The 25,573-nt window shown below is 48.9% G+C and overlaps 1 protein-coding gene across 1 annotated transcript; it reads left to right on the forward strand.

Moving 5' to 3' along the window:
* Window positions 1–253: 253 nt before the first annotated feature.
* SYT11 (synaptotagmin 11) lies at window positions 254–25,051 on the forward strand. Its single transcript, XM_040998945.1, has 4 exons — window positions 254–475; window positions 8,711–9,537; window positions 21,154–21,277; window positions 21,871–25,051. The coding sequence occupies exons 1-4, from the start codon at window positions 442–444 to the stop codon at window positions 22,179–22,181; spliced, it is 1,296 nt and encodes a 431-aa protein (XP_040854879.1). The 5' UTR covers window positions 254–441; the 3' UTR covers window positions 22,182–25,051.
* The last annotated feature ends 522 nt before the right edge of the window (window positions 25,052–25,573 follow it).

Raw genomic sequence — 25,573 nt, forward strand, 5'->3', positions numbered from 1 at the left:
AACCTACACCACTCCCTTGCCCGCTTCACAGTCTCCCTGGAGACAGGCCGGCCGCCAGTGGGCGGGGCCTCACGCTCCGCACACTCGGCGGGGGCGGAGCTTCTCCCAGAAGGCGTCCGGAAGGGGGCGGGGCCTGCCTTCCGGAGCCTTTCGGCCAGAGGCGGAGTCTTCTGCCGAGGGCCGTTCGGGAGAGGGCGGAGCCTACCTCGCATCAGGACCAGTCCGACTGCACCTGCATCCTTAGCTCAGAGCATCCCTGGAGCATCTGGAGAGGCAAGCGCTGCTGGCCACCCGGACTGGACCGTCGCAGCAGGCGGCTGCCACATAACCTTCCCCATCCCCCGACCCCACAGCTCTACGGAGGCGGCCTCGGTGCTGACCGACGACTCCCAGGGTCTGGCCATTGCAGAAGCTTTTCTAGCAGCAACCTCTGACTACGACATGGCTGAGATCACCAATATCCGACCTAGCTTTGGTAAGTGGAGCCGGGCAAACTGGGCTGCAGCTGTTTGGAACCATGGCAAAGCCAGTGGGGCCTAGCGGCTGCGCAGGAAAGGCAACCAACCTGGATCGGAGACTTAGGGTGCCAGCCTGCTCCAAGCCGGTCCATGGCGGTGAGGAGCGGGCCGTGCATCACGCCTGAACTTGTGCTATGAGTGGCAGAGGCTGGCAAGGCCACAGCCACCCCGAGGGGAGGCAGTGCGGGATGCCAAAGCCTTGCGTGGTGCACTGTCAGCACTGCTGGAGGTGAGAAGCGGCCAGCGTGCGGAGGACGTGACCCCCTCCTTCTAGGGGAGGAGAGGTGCAAGAGGCCGAGCCCTCCCCCTCGGGGCGTGCAGGGCGGTGCCCCTTCCTCCCCTCCCTCTCCCAAGGCCTGCGGGGGAGGGAACTGGCGAGGGGGATGGGACAGCAAGATGGCAGCTTGGACGCTGTGGGCTGTGTGGCTGGCGGCCAGGGCAGGAGGCAGCCCCTGGGGAAACAGGCCTGCGGGGATGGTCAGTGAAGTGGAAGCCACTCCTGAAGCTGGTCAGCGGCACGCCAGTCTATCCAGCCCCATCCTGCACCGTAATGGTGGGGTCGGTCTCAGGCTTCCAAATGGCGCTTGGCGCGGCGGGACTGGGGGATGACGTGATGTCTATTCCTGGGCCTCCTGGCAGCGCCTAGGTTCTCCTTCCGGGGCCTTTGTTCCCAGCTTCCCGGGGCCGGCTTTTTTCAAAACCGGGAACTCACCCTGGCTGCTGGCGGCGGGGCGGGAGCCGGGCCGCAGGGGGAGGGGCTGGAGGCCCAGCCCCGGGGAGGCCGCTTTGTGTACCAGAGAAACCATTACGTCATCTCGGAGCCACTGCTCCCCAACCCAGCCCTGTGGGCCCCAGCAGCTGCTCCACACTCCCTGGGGCACAGTGTGGAGTGGAAAATACACGACAGGGTGGGAACGGCACGCTGAGGAGCAAGCTTTTCCATCCCTGAGGGAGTCCTCCAAACTGTTAGGACACATGCTGTGTGCTGGACTGCCCCGCACAAATAAACAAAACCTACTTCCCAGTGTCTCCTGCAGTCTGACCACAGCTTACATCGAGCCTCCCTTGGCCTTCAGAGATCCTATCACTCACACATCCAGGAGGTTTGAGCATCTGGATTTCAGTGTTTAGGGTGGAGACATCATCCAACCAGGAAATGTTGTTTTCACTCCCAAGGAAGGGCTATGGGAATGAGCACAAGCCAAGTGCTCTGTCTGCTGGGTCTGAGGAAGCCTCAGCCTTCACACCCACTAACTTGGTGCCTCCCCCGCTTCCCCAAGGCTAACTCTGCTTCACCTCTGCAGCCCTGGCATTTCAGTCCAAGTTTGCAAAAATACAATTCTCTTTGGGGAGCACCTGAACAATCCGTGATTTTCTTCTGCTCTTTTTCCTCTTCTATCTGCCTACCTATGCATTCCTTTCTCTGATGGCAGTTTGAGTCCTTAGGAATATAGACAGGGCAGAACATAAGATAGAGATTTATAGTAGAGGGATTAACAGGGGATAATAAATGGTATCACACTAGAGTTTCTTTAATGATCCTAATAAATGTTGTGTGTTCATGAGACTGCAGAACCCAAAGCAAAGAGAGTTAACTTGGTTAAAGTTAAACTTGGAATGGACCTTATCTGGCTGATGCCAATGGTTCCCCATTCCTCAGGTTCCCCTGTACTCTACTGGCATACCTGGCTATGTTTAGGAAAATGCTATGTTTAGGAAAGCAGGTGTCTAAAAGCAGATCTGATCAAGACCGAAAGAGCCGGACATCACTATTACAGACTCCTGCTAACAGAACTACCACTTCGCATCTCACCCAATGCTTGATTTCAAATGCTGCCACACTTGGGGATACATGAGCCAACACTCAATTATCCATGACCTTGGGAGACAAAGGGAACAGGCAACACAAGTCACCATACTTTACAGCTACTTTAGAATGCTCATTTCAGCCATTCGTTCCAGCTTCCTTTTCCCACCAATCTGTTAAATGAAGCAAGACAGAAGGCTCTGAATGTAAAGATTTTCTCAGTTACCTCTCTGGCTGTTGGGGAGAGAGGGGAGAAAGGCAAGAGTTAACCCTCAAATGAGAACGAAATCAGATGAACGTGCGAGATAAGACGAGAGAGAGCATCTAGATAATGCATAAATGGATGCATCCATTTGCCGCAGGGTCCTCCTAAAAGTTGAAAACCATTGCTCTTCTCATTTCCACCCTTCCCCCACTTGCAGCAGTAAAAGCACAGTAATGCACTGTAGGCAGCAAAGGGTTTCCTCAAGATCACAAATCCATGTGAGAACCCAAAGGAGCATCCTGACGCCTCCCACCCAGGGCCTTCCAAACTCCCTTTCAAGTCATTATCTAAGAAATGTACTGACTGGCTTGCTCTGCCTGTTATCTGCTTATATTGACAATTAACGTTCAGTTCCACTGAGCAGTGGCAAGCCATCAACAAGAGAGCTCCTAAATGGTGAGAGAGCCACCTCCCGCATTCTGCCGATTCTGACTGGAAGATGAATCCAGTCAGTTCCTCCAGTACCCCTGCAGCTCTGAGGGAGTCACAGAGGACCAAGATGTAAATCCCGGGTGCCCTCCAGGAGCTCATCATCAGTGCTGCCTCTTCACTATGGCACCTCCTTCAAATGCCTTACTTCATCGAACACTTTGCGATCAAATAAATGGACATGGCCACTTCGTCAATGATCCAAATTGTCCATAGAGCCATGAAATAAAAAGAGCCTGAGACATCCGGTCCAACGTTCCCTGCAGAAATCCCTCCTAGACTATGCCTGCCCCTAGATGACCCAACTTGTGTTTGGAAGATTTTGGCTGCAGAATTACTGCATCGTGAAGCAATCGGGGCCCTTGGTGCAGCAGTTCTAATAATAATCAGGCTTTTTGTTGAGTCAGAAACTGCCTTTCTGGCACCTGTGCTGGATGGTACTGGTTCTACTCTCCAAAGCAACACTCACTAGACCTCTTTCATCAACGCGCTCGAACAATGACAGCTGCAGATTATTATTCTTCCTTAACCCCTCCCAATTCTAGTTCCTTAAGTGTCCCCCTCAGGTGCTGTGGTCTTGAGGTTTTTGTCTCCATTGCCCATCCCTCTTCTGGAGGAACAGACAGTGCACTGAGCAATCCAGAATTTCAGTCCCATCCCTCCTGCTTCCTGGTGTGGATTTCTGAGCTTCCAGGTTCCTCAGTGCTGAAGCAGGGATATGAAGGGCACCTATTCAGAGAACGCTCTAGCACAATACCTGGAAAAACCCAATAAAAACAACTACCAAGAAATTGGCAGTTGTTATTACTGTCAGTGCTGTGCAGAGTGCTCCTTCAGTGTGGTGTTATTACCAGCACAGGTTAAGTTGCCACTAACCTGATTGTGCCTCCAAGGCTGTGATGATCTAAGCTATCAGATCGTTTTTACTCAATCTTACCAGGTGAGGTCATTACAGACAGCTGGGTTCTTGAAGCCAAATGGAAATTAACAATCATCTCTGATGCCTGTCATTGTGTTATCGTCATCTTTTTCTGATCTGTGGATTTTTTTCACCTAAGCACTTACTATGTACCACAGGGTTTCTGGACCCGGGATGTAACAATAGCCAAAACAGACAAGGTCACTGTTCTTTTTAAGCCTATCTAGTGAGGGAAGACAGGCAAATGTCTGTCAGGATAATGGGCACTATGAAGAAAAATGAAGACAGGCGATGGAATATTATCATTATCTCACTTGGGCAGACAGGAAATGCTTTTTTGATAAGGCCAACAATAAAGGAGGCAATAAGAAGTGTAGATACAGTGTAGATGGCTGGTATTCCAGGAAGAATATGCAATATGCTTGAATCACATCGCCTTCCAATCTCTCCCTAAACATTACGGTGAAAAACATAGGTCTCACTTAGTCCTTGCAGATGTGAACCCAGTTTAATTTCAATGAACTTGAGGGGGATGAAGCCAGAGCCTAATTGGCTAAGACAGTGGTCCCACATTTGTGGGAGACGGAATGAAAGAGCATAGGGGAATGGAAGAGAAAACAAAATCTGTTCAGTTCTTACTTATTCATCCAAAAAACATGCATGAAATGCCTGCTCTTTGTTTTAACTGCTGGACAACAGCAGTGAACAAAGCACAAAAAATGACTGTGCTCCGCAGTCTCACGTTTTTGTGAAGGAAAATAGTAGTAAATGCATATCGGATATGCGGATAGATGTATTTATTCCTTTATAAGTGCATGTATGGTATATGTTTTTTTCCTTCCAGTGTGTATGTATGTGTGAGAGAAATGATAACAAGATGTTTGAAAAACAATTAAGCAGGGCCTAGCTTGCGTGCGCCAGGATCCCATATGTGTGCCAGTTTGGGTCCTAGCTGCTCTACTTCCCAGTAGGCTCCCTGCTTATGGCCTGGGAAAGCAACAGAGGATGACCCAAGGCCTTTGATCCCTGCACCCACATGGGAGATCCTGAGGAAGCTCCTGGCTCCTGGCTTTGGATTGCCTTAGCTCCAGCATTGCAGCCACTTAAAGAGTGAGCCAGCAGGTGGAGGATCTTTCTCTCTGTCTCTCCTTCTTTCTTTAAATCAGACTTTCCAATAAAAATAAGAAATTCCCACAGAGATGTCTTTGAAAAACAAAACAAAAACATACAAACTAACAAAAAACATAATTAAGCACATGTCTTGGCACAATGGCCTAGTGACTAAAGTCCTCACCTTGAATGTGCCAGGATCACATATGGGTGCCGGTTCTATTCCTGGCAGCTCCACTTCCCATCCAGCTCCCTGCTTGTGCCCTGGGAGGGCAGTGGAGGACGGCCCAAAGCCTTGAGACCCTGTACCCACTGGGGAGACCTGGAGGAAGTTCGTGGCTCCTGGCTTCAGATCAGTGCAGTACCAGCTGTTGCAGTCATTTGGGGAGTGACTCATCGGTCAGAAGATCTTCCTCTCTGTCTCTCCTCCTCTCCATCATATCTGCCTTTCCAATAAAAATAAATAAATCTAAAAAAAAAAAAAACAATTAAGCAGAGCTGAGAACTGTGGGTATCAAGGACAGGAAAGATTTAACTTTTTTTTTTTTTTAAAGATTTGTTTTTATTGGAAAGCCAGATATAGAGAAGATATGAGAAAAGATCTTCTGTCTGCTGGTTCACTCCCCAAGTGGCCACAATGGCCAGTGCTAAGCAGATCTGAAGCCAAGAGCCAGGAGCTTCTTTTGGGTCTCCCATGCAGTGCAGGATCCCAAGGCTTTGGGCCTTCCTTTTCTGCTTTCCCAGGCCACAAGCGGAGATGGGAAGTGAAGCAGCCAGGACTCAAACTGGTGCCCAAATGGGATCCTAGGACTTACAAGGTGAGGATTTAGCCATTAAGCTGTCACACCGGGCCTAGGAGATTGCAGTTTAAATAGGGTCATCAGGGAGGCCTTAACAAGAAGATGATATTTAAGCAAAGATCAAAAATTGTCTATAGTTGATATTTTATGCTTTATGAAGTACTTATCTCTCCCTCTTTAAGATTTACTTATTTTATCTGAAGGGCAGGGTTACATAGTGTGAAAAAAAGGGAGAAACAGATCTTCTGTCCACTGGTTCATTCCCCAGATGCAACAGCCGAAGCTGGGCTGATCCCAAACCAGAAGCCACAAGCTTTTTTGAATCTCCCAAATGAGTGCAGGGGCTCAAGGAAAGGCTATCTTCTAGTACTTTCCCTGTGCATTATCAAGGAGCTGACTTGCCAGTGGACAACTGAAAGTCAAACCGGCATGGTATGGAATGCTGGCCCTGCAAGTGGCAGCTTTACCCTTTATGCCACAGCACTGACCCCTGAAATTTACCTTAAGGAGTAGTTGTTTGTCCTCCTGGTTAAGAAGCTCATATCCCATATCAGAGATCTTGGGTTCAGTACCCATCTCTGGCTCCTCGTTCCATCTGCCTGCTAATGTAGACCCTGAAAGGCAGCAGAGATGGCGCAAGTAATTCAATTCTTGTCCTCCATTGGAGACCTGGATTGGGAAGCTTGCTCTCTGTCTCTCAGAAAAATAAGTAGAAATGTAACATATAATTACTGTAAGTACACTTATATATTAAAAGACTATGTACTTTAAAAACTATGTTCCAGGGCCAGCATTGCCTGCAGTGCCTTCATCCCATATGTATGTTGGTTCAAATCCAAGCTGTCCTACTTCCAATAGCTCCCTGTTACTGTGCCTGGGAGGAGAGTGGAAGATGGCTAAAGTGCTTAGGCTCCTGTAATGCATATGTGGAACCTGTATGAAACCCCGTACTTTTAGCTTCACCCTTGCCCAGCTCTGACTGTTACAGACATTTGGGGAAGTAAACCAATGAATCCAAGATTTCTTTCTCTTTCTTCTCTTTCTTTCATATTTCAAATATGAAAACAAATCTTTTAAAAGAGAAAAATTTATGGGCCCGGCAGCATGGCCTAGTGGCTAAAGTCCTCGCCTTGAACACGCCCTGGGATCCCATATGGGCGCCGGTTCTAATCCCGGCAGCTCCACTTCCCATCCAGCTCCCTGCTTGTGGCCCGGGAAAGCAGTCAAGGATGGCCCAAAGCCTTGGGACCCTGCACCCGTGTGTGGGATACCCAGAAGAAGTTCCTGGCTCCTGGCTTCGGATCGGCATAGCATCGGCCGTTGCGCTCACTTGGGGAGTGAATCATCGGACGGAAGATCTTCCTCTCTGTCTCTCCTCCTGTATATCTGACTTTGTAATAAAATAAATAAATCTTTAAAAAAAAAAGAAAAATTTAATATTTTCCAAAGTTTCATCTCCCTGGGATTGAGTTCTTTTTCAACACCAATCCACTTTGCCACCCTTAACCATCATGTTGCTACCATTTAGAGAGAACTCCAGGTCATTTCTGCCTCATTTCTGCCTCATCTACTTTCCCCTATTCCTCAGCTCTTCCTAACCTAATCAGTCCACTTGGACATGCATCCTTTTCAACTCTGTAAACATCATCAGAAATTTTGTTTTTGATGTTTATAACAATATAAAAGTCCCAGAAGTTCCACTTCTGATCTAGCTTCCTGCTTATGGCCTGGTAAGACAGCAGAGGATGGTCCAAGTTCTTGGGACTCTACATCACCATGGAAACCTAGAGGAAGCTACCAATTCTTGGCTTGTAGCCATATTTTTAAATTTAATTTTTAAAGATTTTATTTATTTTTATTGGAAAGTCAGATATACAGAGAGAAGCAGAAACAGAGAGGAAGATCTTCAGTCTGCTGATTTACTCCCCAAGTGACCGCAACTGCTAGAGCTGAGCTGATCCGAAACCAGAAGCACAAGAGCTTCTTTTGGGTCTCCATGTGGGTGCAGAGTCCCAAGGGTTTGGGCTGTCTTCGACTGCTTTCCCAGGCCACAAGCAGGGAGCTGGATGGGAAACGGGTTTCCTGGGATATGTACCCCTGCCCATATGGAATCTCATTGCGTGCAAGGCAGGGACTTTAGCTGCTAGGCTACCATGCTGGGCCCTGTTGTAGCCATTTAGGGAGAGAACCAGCAAATGGAAAATCTTTTTCTGTTTCCATGTTTCTGTAAGTCTGGCTTTCAATTAAAGAATAAATAAGTTCTTAAAAATATTTTTAAACAAATAACAGGGATTTTTCTTTGAAGATTTATTTTGTGTGTTTGAAAAGCAGAGCTACAGAGATTTTCAATCTGCTGGTTCACTCCCCCAAATAGCCATAATGTGTGGGACTAGGCCAGTCTGAAGCCAGGAACCAGCAGCTCCTTCAGGGTCTCCCATGTAGGTTCAGGGACCTGAGCACTTGGGCCATCCTCCAGTGCATTAGCAGAGAGTTGGATGGGAAGTGAAATGGCCTGAACTAGAACTGGTGCCCATATAGGATGCTGGTGTTACAAACACTGGCTTAACCCATAACACTTCAATGCTTGCCTCAGAGCTGAGTTTATGGAGTTATGAAACATGAATGTTTCAACCAGACCTGGCAGGGAAGAAAAGCCATAGATTGGTCAGGCAGGATGGCAGAGGGGCTGGGGGTCAGGGGAGGGACATCTGCAGAAAGTAGGAGCAATAAAGCCCAGGTGAGTGTGTTTTGCTTGGGAGGGTTTCACTGCACATCAGCTTGACTCCAAAAGAGGCAGTGAGCAGGAGAGCCTGAGACGGGGTGGGTGTACCTGCCTGACACATTTCTGATCTCTGCCCTCAGATGTGTCACCGGTGGTGGCTGGCCTCATTGGGGCCTCTGTGCTGGTGGTGTGTGTTTCAGTGACTGTCTTTGTCTGGACGTGCTGCCACCAACAGGCAGAGAAGAAGCACAAGAACCCACCGTACAAGTTCATTCACATGCTCAAAGGCATCAGCATATACCCTGAGACCCTCAGCAACAAGAAGAAAATCATCAAAGTGCGAAGAGAAAAAGATGGCCCTGGAAGGGAAGGTGGCCGTGGGAATCTGTTGGTGGATGCGGCAGAGGCCGGCCTGCTAGGTAGAGCCGAGGGTCCCAGTGGGCCCAGCTCTGCCTCTTGTATAGACCACTTACCTATCAAAACAGACTATGGGGAAGAACTGAGAAGTCCCCTTACAAGCCTGACCCCTGGGGAGAGCAAAACCACATCTCCGTCATCTCCAGAGGAGGATGTCACACTAGGGTCCCTCACCTTCTCAGTGGACTACAACTTCCCGAAAAAAGCCCTGGTGGTAACAATCCAGGAAGCCCATGGACTGCCAGTGATGGATGACCAGACCCAGGGCTCTGACCCCTACATCAAAATGACCATCCTGCCTGACAAACGGCACCGGGTGAAGACCAGAGTGCTGCGCAAGACCCTGGACCCCGTGTTTGATGAGACCTTCACCTTCTACGGCATCCCCTACAGCCAGCTGCAGGACCTGGTACTGCACTTCCTCGTCCTCAGCTTTGACCGCTTCTCCCGGGATGATGTCATTGGGGAGGTCATGGTGCCATTGGCTGGGGTGGACCCCAGCACGGGCAAGGTACAGCTGACCAGGGACATCATCAAGAGGAACATCCAGGTAAGGACAAACTTGTTGCGGGGCGGGGGGATGGGTGGTAGAGGGAGACAAGATCTTGAGAGAGTAATGGAAAGGGAAGTGGGCTGGGCTGTGTAGCAAAGAGGAAGCTCTTGGCCTTTAAGGCTAGGCACTAGTCAAAGCAAGATAAGGACCTGGCTGATGAGGTCTGCTTCAGAAAGTGGCTTTCTGGGGAGAAAGGGGTGGGTAGCTTCTAAAATTTGCCTTTGTGACTAGTACTGTGTCCAGTTTGCTTATAACAGGTTGGCCCGCCATAGGCACCACCACACAGCCAGCCTTCTGCTATTGTATTCCCCAGGCAGAAGCAAGTGATGGTTCAGCTGGTTGAGTCCCTGCCAACCAGGTGGGAGACCCAGGTGGCTTTGGCCTAGCCTGTCCTTGGCTGTTACAGGGAGTGAACCGACAGCTAGAAGAGCCATCTCTTCGTTTTTTTTCCTCTAAAGATTAATTTTGTTTATTTGAGAGACTAAATAAGGAGCTGGTACATTGGATGAACTGACTAATCTTCTGCTTCCAACCACCGCATCCCTATGGTCATTGGTTCATGTCTTGGCTGCTCCCCTTCCAGTCTGATTCGCTGCTTGCGGTCTGGGAAAGCAGCAGAAGACAGTGCAATCCCTTAGTACCCTGCACCCATGTATGAGACCTGGAGGAAATTCCTGGCTTAAGATTGGCTCAGCTCTGGCTGTTTGTGTTCATTTGGGGAGTGAATGAGTAGATGAAAGCTCTTTCTTTCTCTCTCTTTCTCTAAATCTGTCTCCCCAATAAAAATAAATGAATTGTTAAGAAAAAAATAATAGCGAGATCTTCCATCTGCTGGTTTACATCCCCAGTAGCCACAACAGCTGGGGTGGCTGGGCTGAAGCCAGGAGTCAGGAGCTCCATTTGGGTCTCCCAGATCAGGATCCCAAACACTTGGGCCATTTTCTGCTGCGCTCACAGGTGCATTGGCAGGAGCTAGATGGGAAGTAGAGCGGCTGGACACAAGCTAGCCATCATTTGAGAAGCTGGCGCTGCAGGTGATGGCTTAACTTGCGTAGACCACTCTCTCTATTTTTCTGTTTCTCTGTCTCTCTACCTTTCAAATAGATAAAAGAACATTTTTTAAAGATTTATTTTTATTATTTTTTTATTGGAAAGGCGGATATACAGAGAGGAGAGATAGAGAGGAAGATCTTCCGTCCGATGTTTCACTCCCCAAGTGAGCACAACGGCCGATGCTATGCCGATCCGAAGCCAGGAGCCTCTTCTGGGTCTCCCACACGGGTGCAGGATCCCAAAGCTTTGGGCCATCCTCGACTGCTTTCCCGGGCCACAGGCAGGAAGCTGGAAGGGAAGCAGGGCTGCCGGGATTAGAACCGGTGCCCATATGGGATCCCGGGCGTTCAAGGTGAGGACCTTAACCACTGCGCCACCGCGCCGGGCCCAAGAACATTTTTTAAATTAATAATTCATAGAAATATAATTAAGAAGAGAAGTTTATTTTGGTGCAAAGAATTAGAAATTCATGCAGAGTTTTTTCATAATTTTTATTCCCCATGAACTTTTTAAAATTTTTATTATTTTTAAAATGTTTTTACCCACATGAACTTTTTGAAGATCCTTCATATTATTGCCTTTGAGGAGCTTTCACTTAATTGGAGGGGAAAAAAACAAAGGTTTTGGTAATCATTGCCTGGGAGTGCGGAAGGTGCTGTGAAAAAGTTGGACATTTTAAACTGAGGGCTTCATTCCTTTTAGAGGATAGAGTGTAAATTTCTGATGGCAAGGACTCTGAGGTCCGAACTGAGTCTAAACCCATTTTTTTAAAGATTTATTTATTTTTATTGGAAAGTCAGATTTATAGAAAGGAGACATGGAGAGGAAAGATTTCGCTGGTTCACTCCCCAAGTGGCCACAATGGCCAGTACTAAGCAGACCTGAAGCCAAAAGCCAGGAGCTTCCTCTGGGTTTCCCACACAGGTGCAGGTTCCCTAGGCTTTGGACTATCCTCCCCTTTTTTCCCATGCCACAAGTAGTGAGCTGGAAAGAAGTGGAGCAGCCGGGATACGAATTGGCACCCATATGGGAGACTGGCTCATGCAAGGCAAAGACTTTAGCCACTAAGCTACTACACCGGGCTTTAAATCCAAATTCTACCCAGATCTTGGACAAGCCGCTCAACTTCTCTAAGTCTGTTTGTTATGAGGATCAAGTGAGATAAAGTATGTGTGGAGGCCCCAGTGCATACCAAGCATCCAATAACTTATGTTATTGTTTTACTGTTATTCCTAAAGTTTGATCCCTGGCAGCTGTATGTGGTTTGTAGATGCTGAAATTTTATTTTGATGAAATCAGTGAAGATGAGGGAGATTGAGATAGGATTGATCGAGGGTACTAGATGCAATTGTACATCTCCCAGCAAGCACCATGCCCTAAGGCTTCATCCTTACCAACTAATGTCTTTCCACTTGCAAGACCCAACAGGGACACAGGAAGCTCAAGCAGTTGGAAAGAAGGTATCCCAGGCAGTTAGGGGTGCGATGTACAGGAGTGTCCAGGTACGAGGTTGGTCTACTGAAGAGGTTTCTGCACCAGGTCTCGGGGGCAGGTGGCAGAGAGCTCATCCTCTCGGGTACCTTCTTGCCTTCACTATGTGCAGTAGACAGCTGTTCCATTGAAGCCAACTTAGGCATGCCATTGCCCACAGGGACTGCTACTGCCACTGGCATACTCAGCAGGGACCAGGGTAATCCAGGAATATGGAAATTTATTAGAGGAATTTGGGCAGAGCGTAACCAGGGCCCTGGTTCAATGCCAGGATAGAATGAGATACCTTAGAGTCAAGTGCTGTCTGGCAATCATTTGAGGTAGGACCAAGAGGCATGGGCAGAAGCTGAAGTGCTCCTTCCCTGTCTCCTGATTCTCCTGTCCAGTGGCTCTAGAGCTCCCCTCCCCTGCCTTGCAGAAAGAGACCTTCCAATACACCCTTCCCTCTGACCCCACCAAGCAGCTGGCCTCCTCCACACAGCTCATGCACTCACTGCCCAAGGCCAGGAGTGGAGGCTGGCTCTGTGCCAACCTGCAGCTGGGAAGAGACTGGCAAGGAAGGGACCGCTTTCACTGGGAACAAAACAGCCTCAAATCCAGGGCCCAAGACATACAGCACAGACAATGGAATTTACTAAACTGCGGGGGCTCTAGGCAAGAGCCAAGTGGCTTTCCACTTTGTTAACCCCTTTCAGGAGGGCTAAACTAGAGCTGGGATCCTGAGCAACAACGTCCTACAAGAAGTCCCAGACAGGACTTTTAGCCAAAACATTTTAGACAACTCCCTAAGCCTTTGTTCTGGTCAGCAGCTCTGGCCAACACTGTGCTTCACACCTGAGCCAAGGCTGGCATTCCTGCTCAGTCACCCCTGGGATGACCTCCAGTCTATCCCAAGTCCTCCCCACTGTGCCACAGAAGGACCCACCCCTTGCAGATCTCCCTTTGGAGAACATCGGCCAGAACTACTGCGACTACTCCACACATGGTGTAGAAAGCTCTTCCAGTGGACCTGGTGCAATGGCTCAATTGGCTAATCCTCCCATGCAAACACCGACATTCCATGTGGGCATCGGTTCATGTCCCCAGCTGCTCCACTTCCAATCTGACTCTCTGCTTATGACTGGGAAAGCAGAAGAGGATGGCCCAAAACCTAGGGACCCTGCACACACATTTGAAGACACAAAGGAAGTTACTGGCTCCTGGGTTGGATCAGTTCAGCTCCAGCCATTTCAGCCATTTGGGGAGTAAACCAGTGCGTGAAGGATCTTTCTTTCTCTCCTCTCTGTAAATCTGTTTGCCTTTCCAATAAAAAAAATTAAATAAATATTTTTAAAAAGAGAGAGAATGAGAGATCTCTTCAAGTCTGTGCAAGGAATCCTGTCCTCCTCCAAAGAGTCCTGGGTAGAAGCCAGTAAGTTGGCCTTTCCACAGACAACCAGTGCCCCCAGCCGAGCTGTATTTCCTGGCAGAAAATTCACCTCTGGTTCTGCAGTGTAGCCAAGATAAAAGAGCTGGGCCTGGCCATTGTGTCTCACTCTGCCCGTTTTACTGGTACCTCAGGCCAAGCAGTTACCCAGTGGCCTTAGTCTCCCTCTAGGCCAGATCAGGAAGGTTAATGGGTCCCTTTGGGAGTGTGCTGTCAGCTCTGATGAATGCTTGGAAAGTTGTAGCAAGCATTAGCAGTTAACCCTTGATTCTTAGCAAAGTAGGTCACAGTACAAATGCTAATACCCAAAAACTGGCTGTTGGAGTTTAGAATCAATTTCTTTTTTCAAATGTATTTATTTTAAAATCAGAACATCAAAGACAGAGAGATCTTCTATCCTCTGGTTCTCTTCCCAAATGGCTGTAAGAACTAGGGCTAGGCTGAAGCCAGCAGCCAGGAACCTTATCTGGGTGTCCCTTGTAGGTGGCAGTTGCCTTTCTAGGCAAATTGCCGTAGAGCTGGATCATTTGTGGAGCAACTGGGTGTCAAATCAGTGCTCTGACAGGATGCTGGCACCACAGGCACAGCTTAACCCTAGTACCACAGTGCCAACCAAAGAATGGATCTTCTGATATTTTACTCAGATGGTTATGAAAGTGACTTTGCAGTCCCATTCTTAATCCCCAAAGAGGAGAAAGGAGGAGTTGCAGGCAGGGCTGGAGGGTAAGAAGCACACATCAGCAAAGAAATTGTTGATTTAAGGCAACTGTTGGTGACTTCAGACAATGGTTATCGGAATGAGAAGAGTCTCTTTTATTTTTACTGTTTTTAAAGACTTCTTTTGATTCATTTGAAAGGCAGAGTTGCAAAGAAGGAGAGACAGAGAGAGGGATTTAAAAAAAAAAAGATTTATTGATTTTTAATGGAGAGGCAGATTTACAGAGAGAAGAGACAAAGAGATCTCCTATCTTTTGATTCACTCCCCAAATGGCCACAAGAACCGATGCTGGGCCACGCTGAAGCCAGGAGCCAGGAGCTTCTTTTGAGTTTCCTGTGTGAGTGCAAGGACCCAAACATTTGGGTCCCAGAATGTGAAGATTCTGACAATCTTCAAGTGACCAATCTTAGAGGCCATCTGCTCCAGCCACTGGCAGTGAAAACAGAGCATTGAGGTGTCAGCTTTTTAGGCACAGAAGGTTGCGAAGCATATACACTGGGGGCACAGGGAAAGGCAGTCAGGTTCCCTTTATTGTGGTGCCATACCTGTGACTTAAGGGATGGGGCCTGAAGGCTGTGGCCCCATGGCAGGTTTGTTTAGGCTGCATGGTCCTGCTGCACGCAGCCTCTGGCTAGAAAATGACTCTGAGAGAGGCTGTGCTGATGCCTGGCAAATCCACTCTGGACCACTGCTCTGTCCCTTTGTGCCTCTGAAGGAGAAAGGCTTGTCCCCTGTGCAAGCCAGTGAGGGCCCCAGCTCGGTCATGCGTGCACGAAGCCCACTCCCAATCCTTCTGCCAGTCTTTCCCCCTCCAGGGGCCTCCCAGGGCCAGGGAGCTGGGAAACAGCTCAGCTCCCAGCCTTTAAGGGAGCTTTTAGAAGAAAGAGCCATTGATGGGGCTGCTGGGAATGCTCCTGAAGGGGAAGGGGGGCTGCCATTCAGTGCTGGCCCACCCTGGGCAGGACGCTGGCTTTCAGGTGGCCTGATAGCTGGGACCAGCCATGCCATCACGAAGGGAACTGGGCATTCTGTTCCTGTAAAATGGCCAGACACGAGGGACATCAGATGGAGAGCAACTCACTGAGATAGGATTTTAGGGAAGAAAATGATGAAATGTCTAATTGAAAGTAGTCTGTTTTTCCCCGAAACAGAGAGGACACAGAGATTTGGAGGAGACTCTGCTACAATGAATGACTCAGGAATCAGTTTCAGACATCTCATCAGGAAACTTATCATAACATGACTTTTACAAATAACACCCCTTGTCTTGTTTCTAAAGATTTTTTTTAAAACTGGAAAGTCAGATTTACAGAGAGAAGGAGAGACACAGAGAGAGATCTTCCATCTGTGAGTTCACTCCCCAAATGACAGCAGTGGCTGGAGCTGAGCCGATCCAAACCAAAGCCAGGAGCCTCTTCCCTGTCTCCCCTACGGGTGCAGGTTCCCAAGGCTTTGGGCTGTCTTTGACTGCTTTCCCAGGCCACAGGCAGGGAGCTGGATGGAAAGAGGAACAGCCAGGATGCGAACTGGCACCCATATGGGATCCTAGCACCTGCAAGATGGAAGATCAGTCAATTGAGCCATCACACCCTGTCCCACTCTCTTTTTGTGTTTAAAGTTAGAATTATATGTAAAGACTGTATTTACCCTTCATACAGTCAGTATTCACAGATGCCCCCAGCAAGTAATATCAAATCCCATGAACATGTGTTAGGTTAATAGAAAGGTGCTGGGGTCAAAATAATCCACGTTTCTTTCTGGATCGGTGCTTTTTAACGATGATTTACAAATGGTCTAAATTGTATAACTATGGTAGCTACTAGCCACATGTGGCCTTTGAGCATTTTAGATATGGCTGGTATAACTGAGGAAGTAAAATTCTAATTGTATTTGGTTTGAATGAGAGTAAGGTTGAAATAGCTAGTGGATAGCTCGGAGATGCTGGTAGGCAGCTCAGACCTGGATGGCTTAGAGGCATTCCCTTTTATTTTTCATGAGGGATTATTTGCCATGCGGTGTGGCTTCTGATGGAAATGCGTTTATATTCTCTGATCGCATTCTGACTGGAGGCAAAAGAAAACAGCCTGGAGTCTGCTGGTTGGCAAGGGCAACCAGCCTGTGATGTTAAACTGGCTGAAGGGACTTCCCACGGATACAATCAAGAGCTGACAATATGAGTGTTTTGGGCAAGAGAGAACTAGGAAGCTTCATTCTGGCAAAGAAAAAGCATGAAAATCTTGTTATGTTCATTTCCTTTGGTACTGTACTTCCAAAAGCTCAAGTCCAACTTTCAGCTGGAGCTACGTTCTAAGCGCGCTGAGGCCTTTTTCTATGCTCCTGACACGACACCTCAACTTAGGGAGTATCTAGAAAACCTCATGAGGTATGGTCCCAGTTTCATTCCCTCCAGATGGCTTAAAGGCCCACTATCAAAGCCCTGCGCCTGAGGCATGTTCCGTATTTGCCATGGATGCCTTTGCTAGTATCTTTGCTCATTCCCACAGTAGACACACCTGAGCAGGTAAGGCCCCATCCAGGGAGTTCCTGAACCTAGAACTCCTCACTGCCTGTCTTGGCAGCCCTAGTCTTTGCAGGGTGACCAGTACAGAGCAAGGGCATACATGATCATTGTTGTAGGAGTGTGGTGGATATAAGTCTGGTGATGAATCAATTCTTGCGCATTGTACAGTAACCCCTGCAACAGGTGACATTGCTTTGGGCCCTTGAAGAATGCAAGGAATAGAGTCAGACAATGGAGGGATGATCTTATTAACATGTTACATCTTCAGTTCCTCCAACTGACTGCTTCTAGTCTCATCTCCATTCTCTAAGCTAGAATCACAAAATCCCTTTAAAAAATTAATATGGCAGGGCCCTGCGCGGTGGCCTAGTGGCTAAAGTCCTTGCCTTGAATGCCCTGGGATCCCATATGGGCACCGGTTCTAACCCCGGCAGCTCCACTTCCCATCCAGCTCCCTGCTTATGGCCTGGGAAAACAGTCTTGAACAGCCCAGATTTGGGACCCTGCACCCGCGTGGGAGACCTGGAAGAGCTCCTGGCTTCAGATTGGCGCAGCACCAGCTGTTACGCTCACTTGGGGAGTGAATCATCGGACAGAAGATCTTCCTCTCTGTCTCTCCTCCGCTCTGTATATATGACTTTTCAATAAAAATAAATAAATCTTTAAAAAAATGAATAAAGCAAAGAAAAAGTCTTACTAATTTTTTAAAGGTTTTTTTTTTTTTTTAATTCAAAAAGCAGACTTAGAGAGAGATCTTCCATCTACTGACTCATTCCCACAAATGGTAATTATGGCTAGAGTTGGGGTGGTCTGAAGCCAGGAACTAATTGCTTATTTTGGGTCTCCCACTTGGTTACAAAAGCCCTACACTTGAGCCATCCTCTGCTGCTCTCAGGCCATTAGCTGGAAGCCAGATCAGAAGTAAAACATTCTCTGTCTCTCCTTCTCTCTGTAAATCTGCCTTTCCAATAAAAATGAATACATGTTACATAAATAAGTAAATGTAATGGCTCGGTACAATGGCTCAGTGGTTAAATCCTCACTGTGCATACCCAGGATACTATATAGGTGTTGGTTTGCGTTCCGGCTGCTCCTCTTCCCTTCCAGCTCCCTGCTTGTGGCCCAAAACCCCCACCCTTCTCCCCTGCCTCAGCCTCGGCTCTAGCTCCATTTCCTCCTCGGTCTATTGTCGCAGCCTCTTCATTGAGCTTTCTGGTTTTGATCTTTCTCTACATTAATTTGTTCTCTATCCAGCCTTCTGTAAAATCATAGCCTTTAGGGGCCAGTATTGTGGTATAGTGTATAAATTCTCCACCTGCAACCCCAGCATCCTGTAGAGGTATTGGTTCAAGTCCTGACTACTCCACTTCCTATCCAGCTCTATACTAATGCACCTGGCACAGCTGTAGGAGAGTCTCCTGGCATTGATCTAGCCCAGCCATGGCCCTTGTGGAACCCACAGACACAAATCTCTCTCTCTGTGTAATTCTACCTTTTAAGTAAATAAATCAATCTAAAAAAATAGAAGAAACTAATAAATAATTTAAATTGAGTAATAACAACTTTGCCATTCCTACAGTTGCAGACCTGCTCTGGCCTGCAGGCTGCTGACTCTTCTTCCATGATGGGGACCCCGTTGCTGCTCACCCTCAGCCACCTGCCGGCTTCCTGCCCCACCTCTCCTAGCAGGCGACCCAGCTTCACCACACACCATTCTCAGGATGCAAGGCACCCTATCAGGGCCCAGTGTCTTTGCCCTGGCCGATGCTGTCACGCTGCAGGGCCTCCCCTCCCTGCCCTCAGCTCACTGCCTTCCCTGTGTCTCCCAGCAGGGCCAGCCTCGCGCTCCACTGTGCGCCTGGAGCCCTTGCACAGGTGTTCACTTTCTTCTGCAGCAGCTTGTGCATGAGCCCCTACGGAGCAAGCACAGGTCCATTCACAGCTGTGGCATCGTCTCTGCTGTTCTTAGAGGACTAGGGTTTGTTTCCCAAGTTCTGAATAGAGTCCAGGATACAGTTTAAATTGGGGGGAAGAATAAATGAAGGGTGGGCAAAGGAGGGCTTAGCTGGAGAAGACACAGGGCTGTGCGTGCTCTGAGGCCAGCAAAGCAGGTAGGAACAGAAACCTTGTGATGTGGAGGCACAGGCCCCAAAGTTCAGGGATTTGCTCAAGGCCACTTGGTGAATAAGTAGCAGAGTTAAGACGCCATCCAAGGTCTCAGCCTCCTCTTGCACAGCCTTTAAAACTTATTTTGTCGGGCCCGGAGAGGTGGCCTTGCGGCTAAAGTCCTCGCCTTGAACGCCCCGGGATCCCATATGGGCGCCGGTTCTAATCCCGGCAGCTCCACTTCCCATCCAGCTCCCTGCTTGTGGCCTGGGAAAGCAGTCGAGGATGGCCCAAAGCTTTGGGACCCTGCACCCCTGTGGGATACCCGGAAGAAGTTCCTGGATCTTGGCTTTGGATTGGCATAGCATCGGCCGTTGCGCTCACTTGGGGAGTGAATCATCGGATGGAAGATCTTCCTCTCTGTCTCTCCTCTTCTCTATATATCTGACTTTCCAATAAATAAATAAATCTTAAAAAAAAAAGCTTATTTTGTCATCCCATGAAGCAATCAAGAGAGGAGGAGTAACATTCTTCTAGTCTGTCTGCGGGCTGCAGGTGACAGATTTGATGTTGTTTAATCCTCTTAACTCTGTGAGGAAGCGCCTATTTTTTAATCCTCCTTTGGTTTTTAGCCTAAAAATGTATTTGTTTATTTGAAAAACAGTTATGGGGAAAGAGACCTAAAGAGAGATCTTCTGTGCATTAATTCACTCCCCAAATAGTCGCAACAGCCAAGGCTGAACCTTAGCCGAAGCCAGGAGTCAGGAGCTTCTTCCAGGTCTCCAACATGGGTGGCGGAGGCTCAGTACTTAGGCCAGCTTCCACTGCTTTTTCCAGGTGCATTAGCAGGGCGTTGGATTGGATATATGAGACAGCTGGGACACAGCCCAGCGCCCATGTAGGATGCTGGCGTTGCAGGCTAGGTTACGGCTTAACTTGCTATGCCACAATGCTGGCCCCTTAATCCTCACTGTTGAGATGAGGAAACAAGTATGGAGAAGTTAAATACTTTGTTCAAGGTCATTGATAAGAAACTGAAGTCAGCGTTTGAATCCAGGTCAATCTGGTTTAAGAGTCCTTGCTTTTAAATACCAGACAGTGTGACTTCCATCTACAAGTGGTCTTATTTTATCATTTTTAAAAGATTTATTGGGCCCGGCGCGGTGGCGCAAGTGGTTAAAGGTCCTCGCCTTGCACGCCCGGGATCCCATATGGGCGCCGGTTCTAATCCCGGCAGCCCCGCTTCCCATCCAGCTCCCTGCTTGTGGCCTGGGAAAGCAGTTAAGGATAGCCCAATACCTTAGAATCCTGCACCCGCATGGGAGACCTGGAGGAGGCTCTGGCTTCCTGGGAAAGCAGTCGAGGATGGCCCAAAGACTTGGAACCCTGCAACCACGTGGAAGACCTGGAAGAGCTCCTGGTTCCTGGCTTCAGATTGGCTCACCTCCAGCCGTTGTGGCCACTTGGGGAGTGAATCACTGGATGGAAGATCTTCCTCTCTGTATATCTGACTTTGTAATAAAATAAATACATCTTTTAAAAAATCTTGTATTGGAAAGTTGGATTTACAGAGAGAATGAGAGGCAGAGAGGTATCTTCCATGTGCCAGTTCATTCCCTAAGTGAGCTGACCTGAAGCCAGGAGCCTGGAGCTCTTTTCTAGGTCTCCCACATGTCATAGGAGCACAAGCACCTGAGCCATCTTCTGCTGCTTTCCCAGGTCACAAGCAGGGAGCTGAGTTAGAGGTAAAACAGCCAGGACACAAACCAGTGCCTGTATGGGATACAAGTGCCACAAGCAGAGGATTAGCTTGTTATACCAGCACACTGGCTTTGTGATTTTAATATTAGGAATGTGACGATAATGATTCTGTGTTCCTTCCCTGTAAAGCAGAATAGGAATATAGTTATTATTGTTATTATTTGTTTGAGACGTAGAGAAAGATCCTACCTGCTGATTCACTCCCTAAATGCCACAACAGGCTGGGAATGGTCCAAGCAGAAGGCATGAACGAGGAGGAGCTCCACCTGGGTTCCCCACCTGAGTCCCATACCCTTGAGTCAGCTGTTGCCCTGTAGAGTGTGTTTTAGCAGGAGGCTGAGGTTGGCAGCAGAGCTGGCACTTGAACCCAGACACCCCAGCAGATGGGGCATGGCTCCCAACCCTGGCCTTGACGCCCCCAAGGGGATGAACGCTTTGCCTCTGACCCCTACCTTCCAGCCTCCTGCAGACTCTTTTCCCCCTCAGCAGCGTTTCTGAACCAGCCCAGGATTCTCACCCACCATGTCTTCCTTGCAGAAGTGCATTAGCAGAGGGGAGCTCCAGGTGTCTCTGTCCTATCAGCCGGTGGCACAGAGAATGACAGTGGTGGTCCTCAAAGCCAGACACCTGCCGAAGATGGACATCACCGGTCTCTCAGGTAGCAGCTATTTACCCCACCCTGGCTCTGACGCGTACAGCCCCTCCGCCCTCCAGCAGATGCTTGTCTGCAGCCCCGCGTCCTCTCTGGTTTCAGGCCCCCTTCCCCCACCCCTTTGACGTCAGCCTCTTTCCTCTCTGCATGCTCATCCTTGATGGCTAGCTCCATCCTGTAAATTTCCTCTATTGGCTGCGCAGCTGAGCTCCTTAAGATTTAACCGTGATGCGCTCGCCAGGTGTGATGTGCTTACCCCATGAGCGATTTCCCAGAAAGACTGTAGACATCCCTTAGTCCCTGCCCCCACCCTGCACCCGGAAGCTATTAAGCTGCTTCCTGATGCTGAGAGCTTCCTCCAGGCTCTATTTCTTGTTCTACTCCTGCTTGGTGTTCGAGGTCAGATTCCCTTACAGTCAGTGTGCATGTACCGTTGCAATTGCTGGAAACAATTATGGCAAGGGGGGTGGGGAGAGGAGAGAGGGTGGTCCCCAGAAGTCCAAGCAACCCCCTCCTCTCCAGTTTGAAACCCCCGTTCCGTAAGAGAGAACCGAGTCATAGGCCTGTCTCCCTTTGCCTTGTCTCTTTGCGGGGGCTCCCAGATCCGTATGTCAAGGTGAACGTCTACTACGGCAGAAAGCGCATCGCCAAGAAGAAAACCCACGTGAAGAAGTGCACTTTGAACCCCGTCTTCAATGAGTCCTTCATCTACGATATCCCCACCGACCTCCTGCCTGAGATCAGCATCGAGTTCCTTGTCATCGACTTCGATCGCACCACCAAGAACGAGGTGGTGGGCAGGCTGATCCTGGGGGCACACAGTGTCACGGCCTGTGGCGCTGAACACTGGAGGGAGGTGTGCGAGAGCCCGCGCAAGCCTGTGGCCAAGTGGCACAGTCTGAGCGAGTACTAACCCTGGTCCTCTCATTGCTAACCACTCCCACCCCACCCCGGGGGGCCAGGCTGGGGAGGGACGTGGCAGAGATGAGGTGACAGCGAAGCGGACTCCAAAACCTCATTTTAGTTGTAGAAGAAAATTTCTTAACAAAACACACCCCTACAAAGAACCTCCCACCCACAGGACCTCAGCTGCAGATCAGCTCTTAGCAATGATATTTTTTTTTTCTCCTTTGCAAAGCATTTAGAAATTCTTCTTTAAAAAATGGGGGGGGGGACACAAGGAGAGGAAGTGACCTCTACCAGTCTATATATAACAATGTAACCTTATGCTTGCATGTTGTAATACAAACTCAAGAAATTAGCCTAACTGCCAATGTCAAGTTGCAGATTTTAATCCATGAAAACTGTGTTCTGTGCCGAATTGTATTTGCTAATCACTTGAAATTGGCCTCATTAAAAAAAAAGAAAGAAAGAAAGAAAGAAAGAAGAGCAAAAGCAAAAACTGGGCTTCTCTGGAGAATTACTCCCACTCCCCACCTTGGTTGAAGAAAACTTCGTCCTTATCCAACCTGGTTTTCATCACTCCCATCTGTTCTCCCTTTTATCCCTGACTGAGTTCGAGGTCCAGAGGTCTGCAGTAAGGAAAGAGACAGAAGTCAGATGGACAAGGCAGGGTGTGAGGGAGAAGGAGTTCTTGAGAAACAGGACACTTGAACTGGCAGCCTTCTTGCCACACAGCAGCCAAGACTTAGTGAATAGAACGTGGAGTTGCCAGAGCAGATACTTCTCTAAGAGGAGTTTTGGAAACTCCAGATTCAGCTGTAAGACGGCACTGATGAACACATTCTACTGATTCCAGGTGCTGTTGGCAGGGGTGAGAACAAGGAGAGAAAGGAGACAATGACCAGCCCCCCTTGGTCGCTGTTCTTGGGCATGAGCCATTTCTTGGCAGGTGAATTGGAAGTCACCAAGAGGCTGAAGCATCCCACTGGCCATTGAACACGCTAAACCCCACAGAACTGCAGAGTTTCTTTGGGTGGCTGAGATGTGGGAATGAGTTGGTGGTCTTGCTTCCTAAGGATAATTTCCTGGAAGTTTTCAATAATGCCTCTTCTCACACACACACAGTGACTAATTGGGTACTAAGGGAACTTGAATGCTTTCTGGATAGCCTTTTCCTCCAAACCGGAGTGTGTAGTTCTTGCAACTGAGAAAGCTCCGGCCCCTGGTGGTAGGAGGCATGGCGAAGCAGTGTGCCCTCCTCTTCAGTGCCTGGGTTGCTCAGGTGCAGAGAGATTCTACTTGCTGCTGCTGTTAGGATGCTGGTCTCCTGCGCCTGGTAGGGCCTTGTCTCCCATGTTGAGGCCGTTCAGATGACAGAGGCAAATAAGCTTCATCCAGGACCTGACTGGTGACTAGGATGGAAGAGTGATGGCGGTCTTGCCTCTGGAGTTCCCCTAACACTTGTCATGCAAAACCCATCTGCTCCCCCCACGCCCCTACTCCTAGTCCTTCTGGGGTTTTGTTGTTGTTTGAAGCCAGATTTCTTGACAATGCAGGATAGTTCCGGGCGGGCACAAAACCTGCTGTCTGGGTCTGTCCCCGTCTGCCCTTTATCTCCCAGAATGCAGCTCACCATCTCACCACCAGCCCTGCGCGCAGCCCCTAGGCTCTGTCCTGGAACCCATGGGATGTAAATACTGTATCATACGTAGCAGAAAAGCATTTTTTTTTTCTTTTGGTTTCCTAAGAACTGCAGTTTGAGATGGTTGTGATGTGAATCTGACAGGAGATTCTGAAGCCCCCTTGGGAAGTGGTTGCCACAGCTCCTCTTCATCGCCTTAATGTTGAAAGATCAGAAATGCTGGAGCAGCCTGCCTGGGTTTCCTTTCCCAGAAACAATGCCAAGCAACAGGTGCAGATGCTCCCTCTGGTCTTTGCCCTGTTCCGTGTGCCTCTGTAGTTCCTGCTGACCCAAATCAGGGGGTGGAGGGTGGGGGAACAGCCTCACCTCGCTGCCCTCTCTCCCCTTCTCCTGGTAGCTTTATTCCTTGCATTCTTTGGGTCTGCTGAGCCAGGGGTGGTGGGGTGAGGTAGCAGGGGTCCTGTAGCCGAGGAGCCTATTCAGTCTTTGCCAGAAAAAAAAAAAAAGTACAGGGTTCCTCCCTCCTACCTCAGGCCTGATCTATCACACCCTGGACTTTGCTGTCCCCAGTTTCTTATCTGACTTTGGCTTCTGACGTGTGTGCTTTCCAGCGATAACTGGTCAGCGGAGGAGGAGGGAGAGTGCCCTCTCCTAAGGATCTGTTTAGAAGACAAGAGAGTCACAGCCTAGCTTTTGCACAAGGCACTTGTGGTCAGGAATATAGGTTAGGGAATGATCACTTCTGATTTTCCAAGAGTCAGTCCTTCTTTGCAGAGGTCTCAGCTCCTTTGTCTCCCTGCGTGATACTGCTTCCGGGGCACAGCTGAGATGTGTGCGTCTCCAAACCATATGCTAGAGGGGACAGCGGCTCAGCGCAGGAGGGAGGATAGGATGGGGCAGGGTCGGGGGGCTTGCTCAGGAAAGGGGGGAATGAGGCCGGTCGTTGTTTGTTTTCCAGGAAGGCTTTTACTATGGCCGTGACCGTGACATTGCCCCTCACCTTGATCCCTCTCTGAAGTGGTCGTCTTTCTTTCCCTTATGTCTTCTCTTGTAAAAAATGAAATTCAAAATAAATAAATAAATGTGTCAAATTAAAAGAAAAACTCGAAAAAAAAAAAGCTAACATGAATCGTGTGAAATTGCATAACGCTGTAACGCTAACCTACAATATGTAATGCTATCTTGTATGTTGAATTTGTTAACGCACCACACAAGTGCAAAATAAAGACTGATTCACATTAAATAGACGCTCTGATGTCAGCGTGGTTCTCCTGGGCACGGTGCTGTCACCCAAAGGAGGCCCAAGGGTGTGACTTCAGTGTGCACTCCAGGTCGCCTGCGATGACAGTCCTCTGAGCATTTGCTCAAAAATGCAGAGTGCAGTCTCCTGCCTTGGAGACACTCTGCTGGTGGCTTGGTGGGCTGCACATTCTAGTGAGTAATTCCATTTTCCTCTTGCAATGTGATGTCTGAAGCCAAAGCCAGTGAAGGGAGAGAAGATGGAGATTGGTGCTCAAGATTTGTTTGTGCATCTGGTCAGAAGTACTTGGTCCAGAAAATGTTGGGGTGTTTTTTTTAAAGATTTATTTTATTTTTATTGGCAAGATCTTCCCCGTCCAAAGTGAGCGCTCCCTAAGTGAGCGCAACGGCCGATGCTATGGCAATCTGAAGCCAGGAGCCTCTTCCGGGTCTCCCACTCGGGTGCAGGGTCCCAAAGCTTTGGGCCGTCCTCGACTGCTTTCCCGGGCCACAGGCAGGGA

Source organism: Ochotona curzoniae, unplaced genomic scaffold (assembly GCF_017591425.1).
Source record: "Ochotona curzoniae isolate NIBS_2020 unplaced genomic scaffold, NIBS_Ocur_1.0 scaffold_1037, whole genome shotgun sequence".
Taxonomy (NCBI): domain Eukaryota; kingdom Metazoa; phylum Chordata; class Mammalia; order Lagomorpha; family Ochotonidae; genus Ochotona; species Ochotona curzoniae.

Excerpts from the sequence above, each read along its gene's own strand:
- SYT11 (XM_040998945.1), top strand. The coding sequence starts at position 442 with ATGGCTGAGATCACCAATATCCGACCTAGCTTTG. Across the intron at positions 476-8,710 it reads CAATATCCGACCTAGCTTTG|ATGTGTCACCGGTGGTGGCT; the intron begins GTAAGTGGAGCC and ends CTCTGCCCTCAG. Across the intron at positions 9,538-21,153 it reads TCATCAAGAGGAACATCCAG|AAGTGCATTAGCAGAGGGGA; the intron begins GTAAGGACAAAC and ends TCTTCCTTGCAG.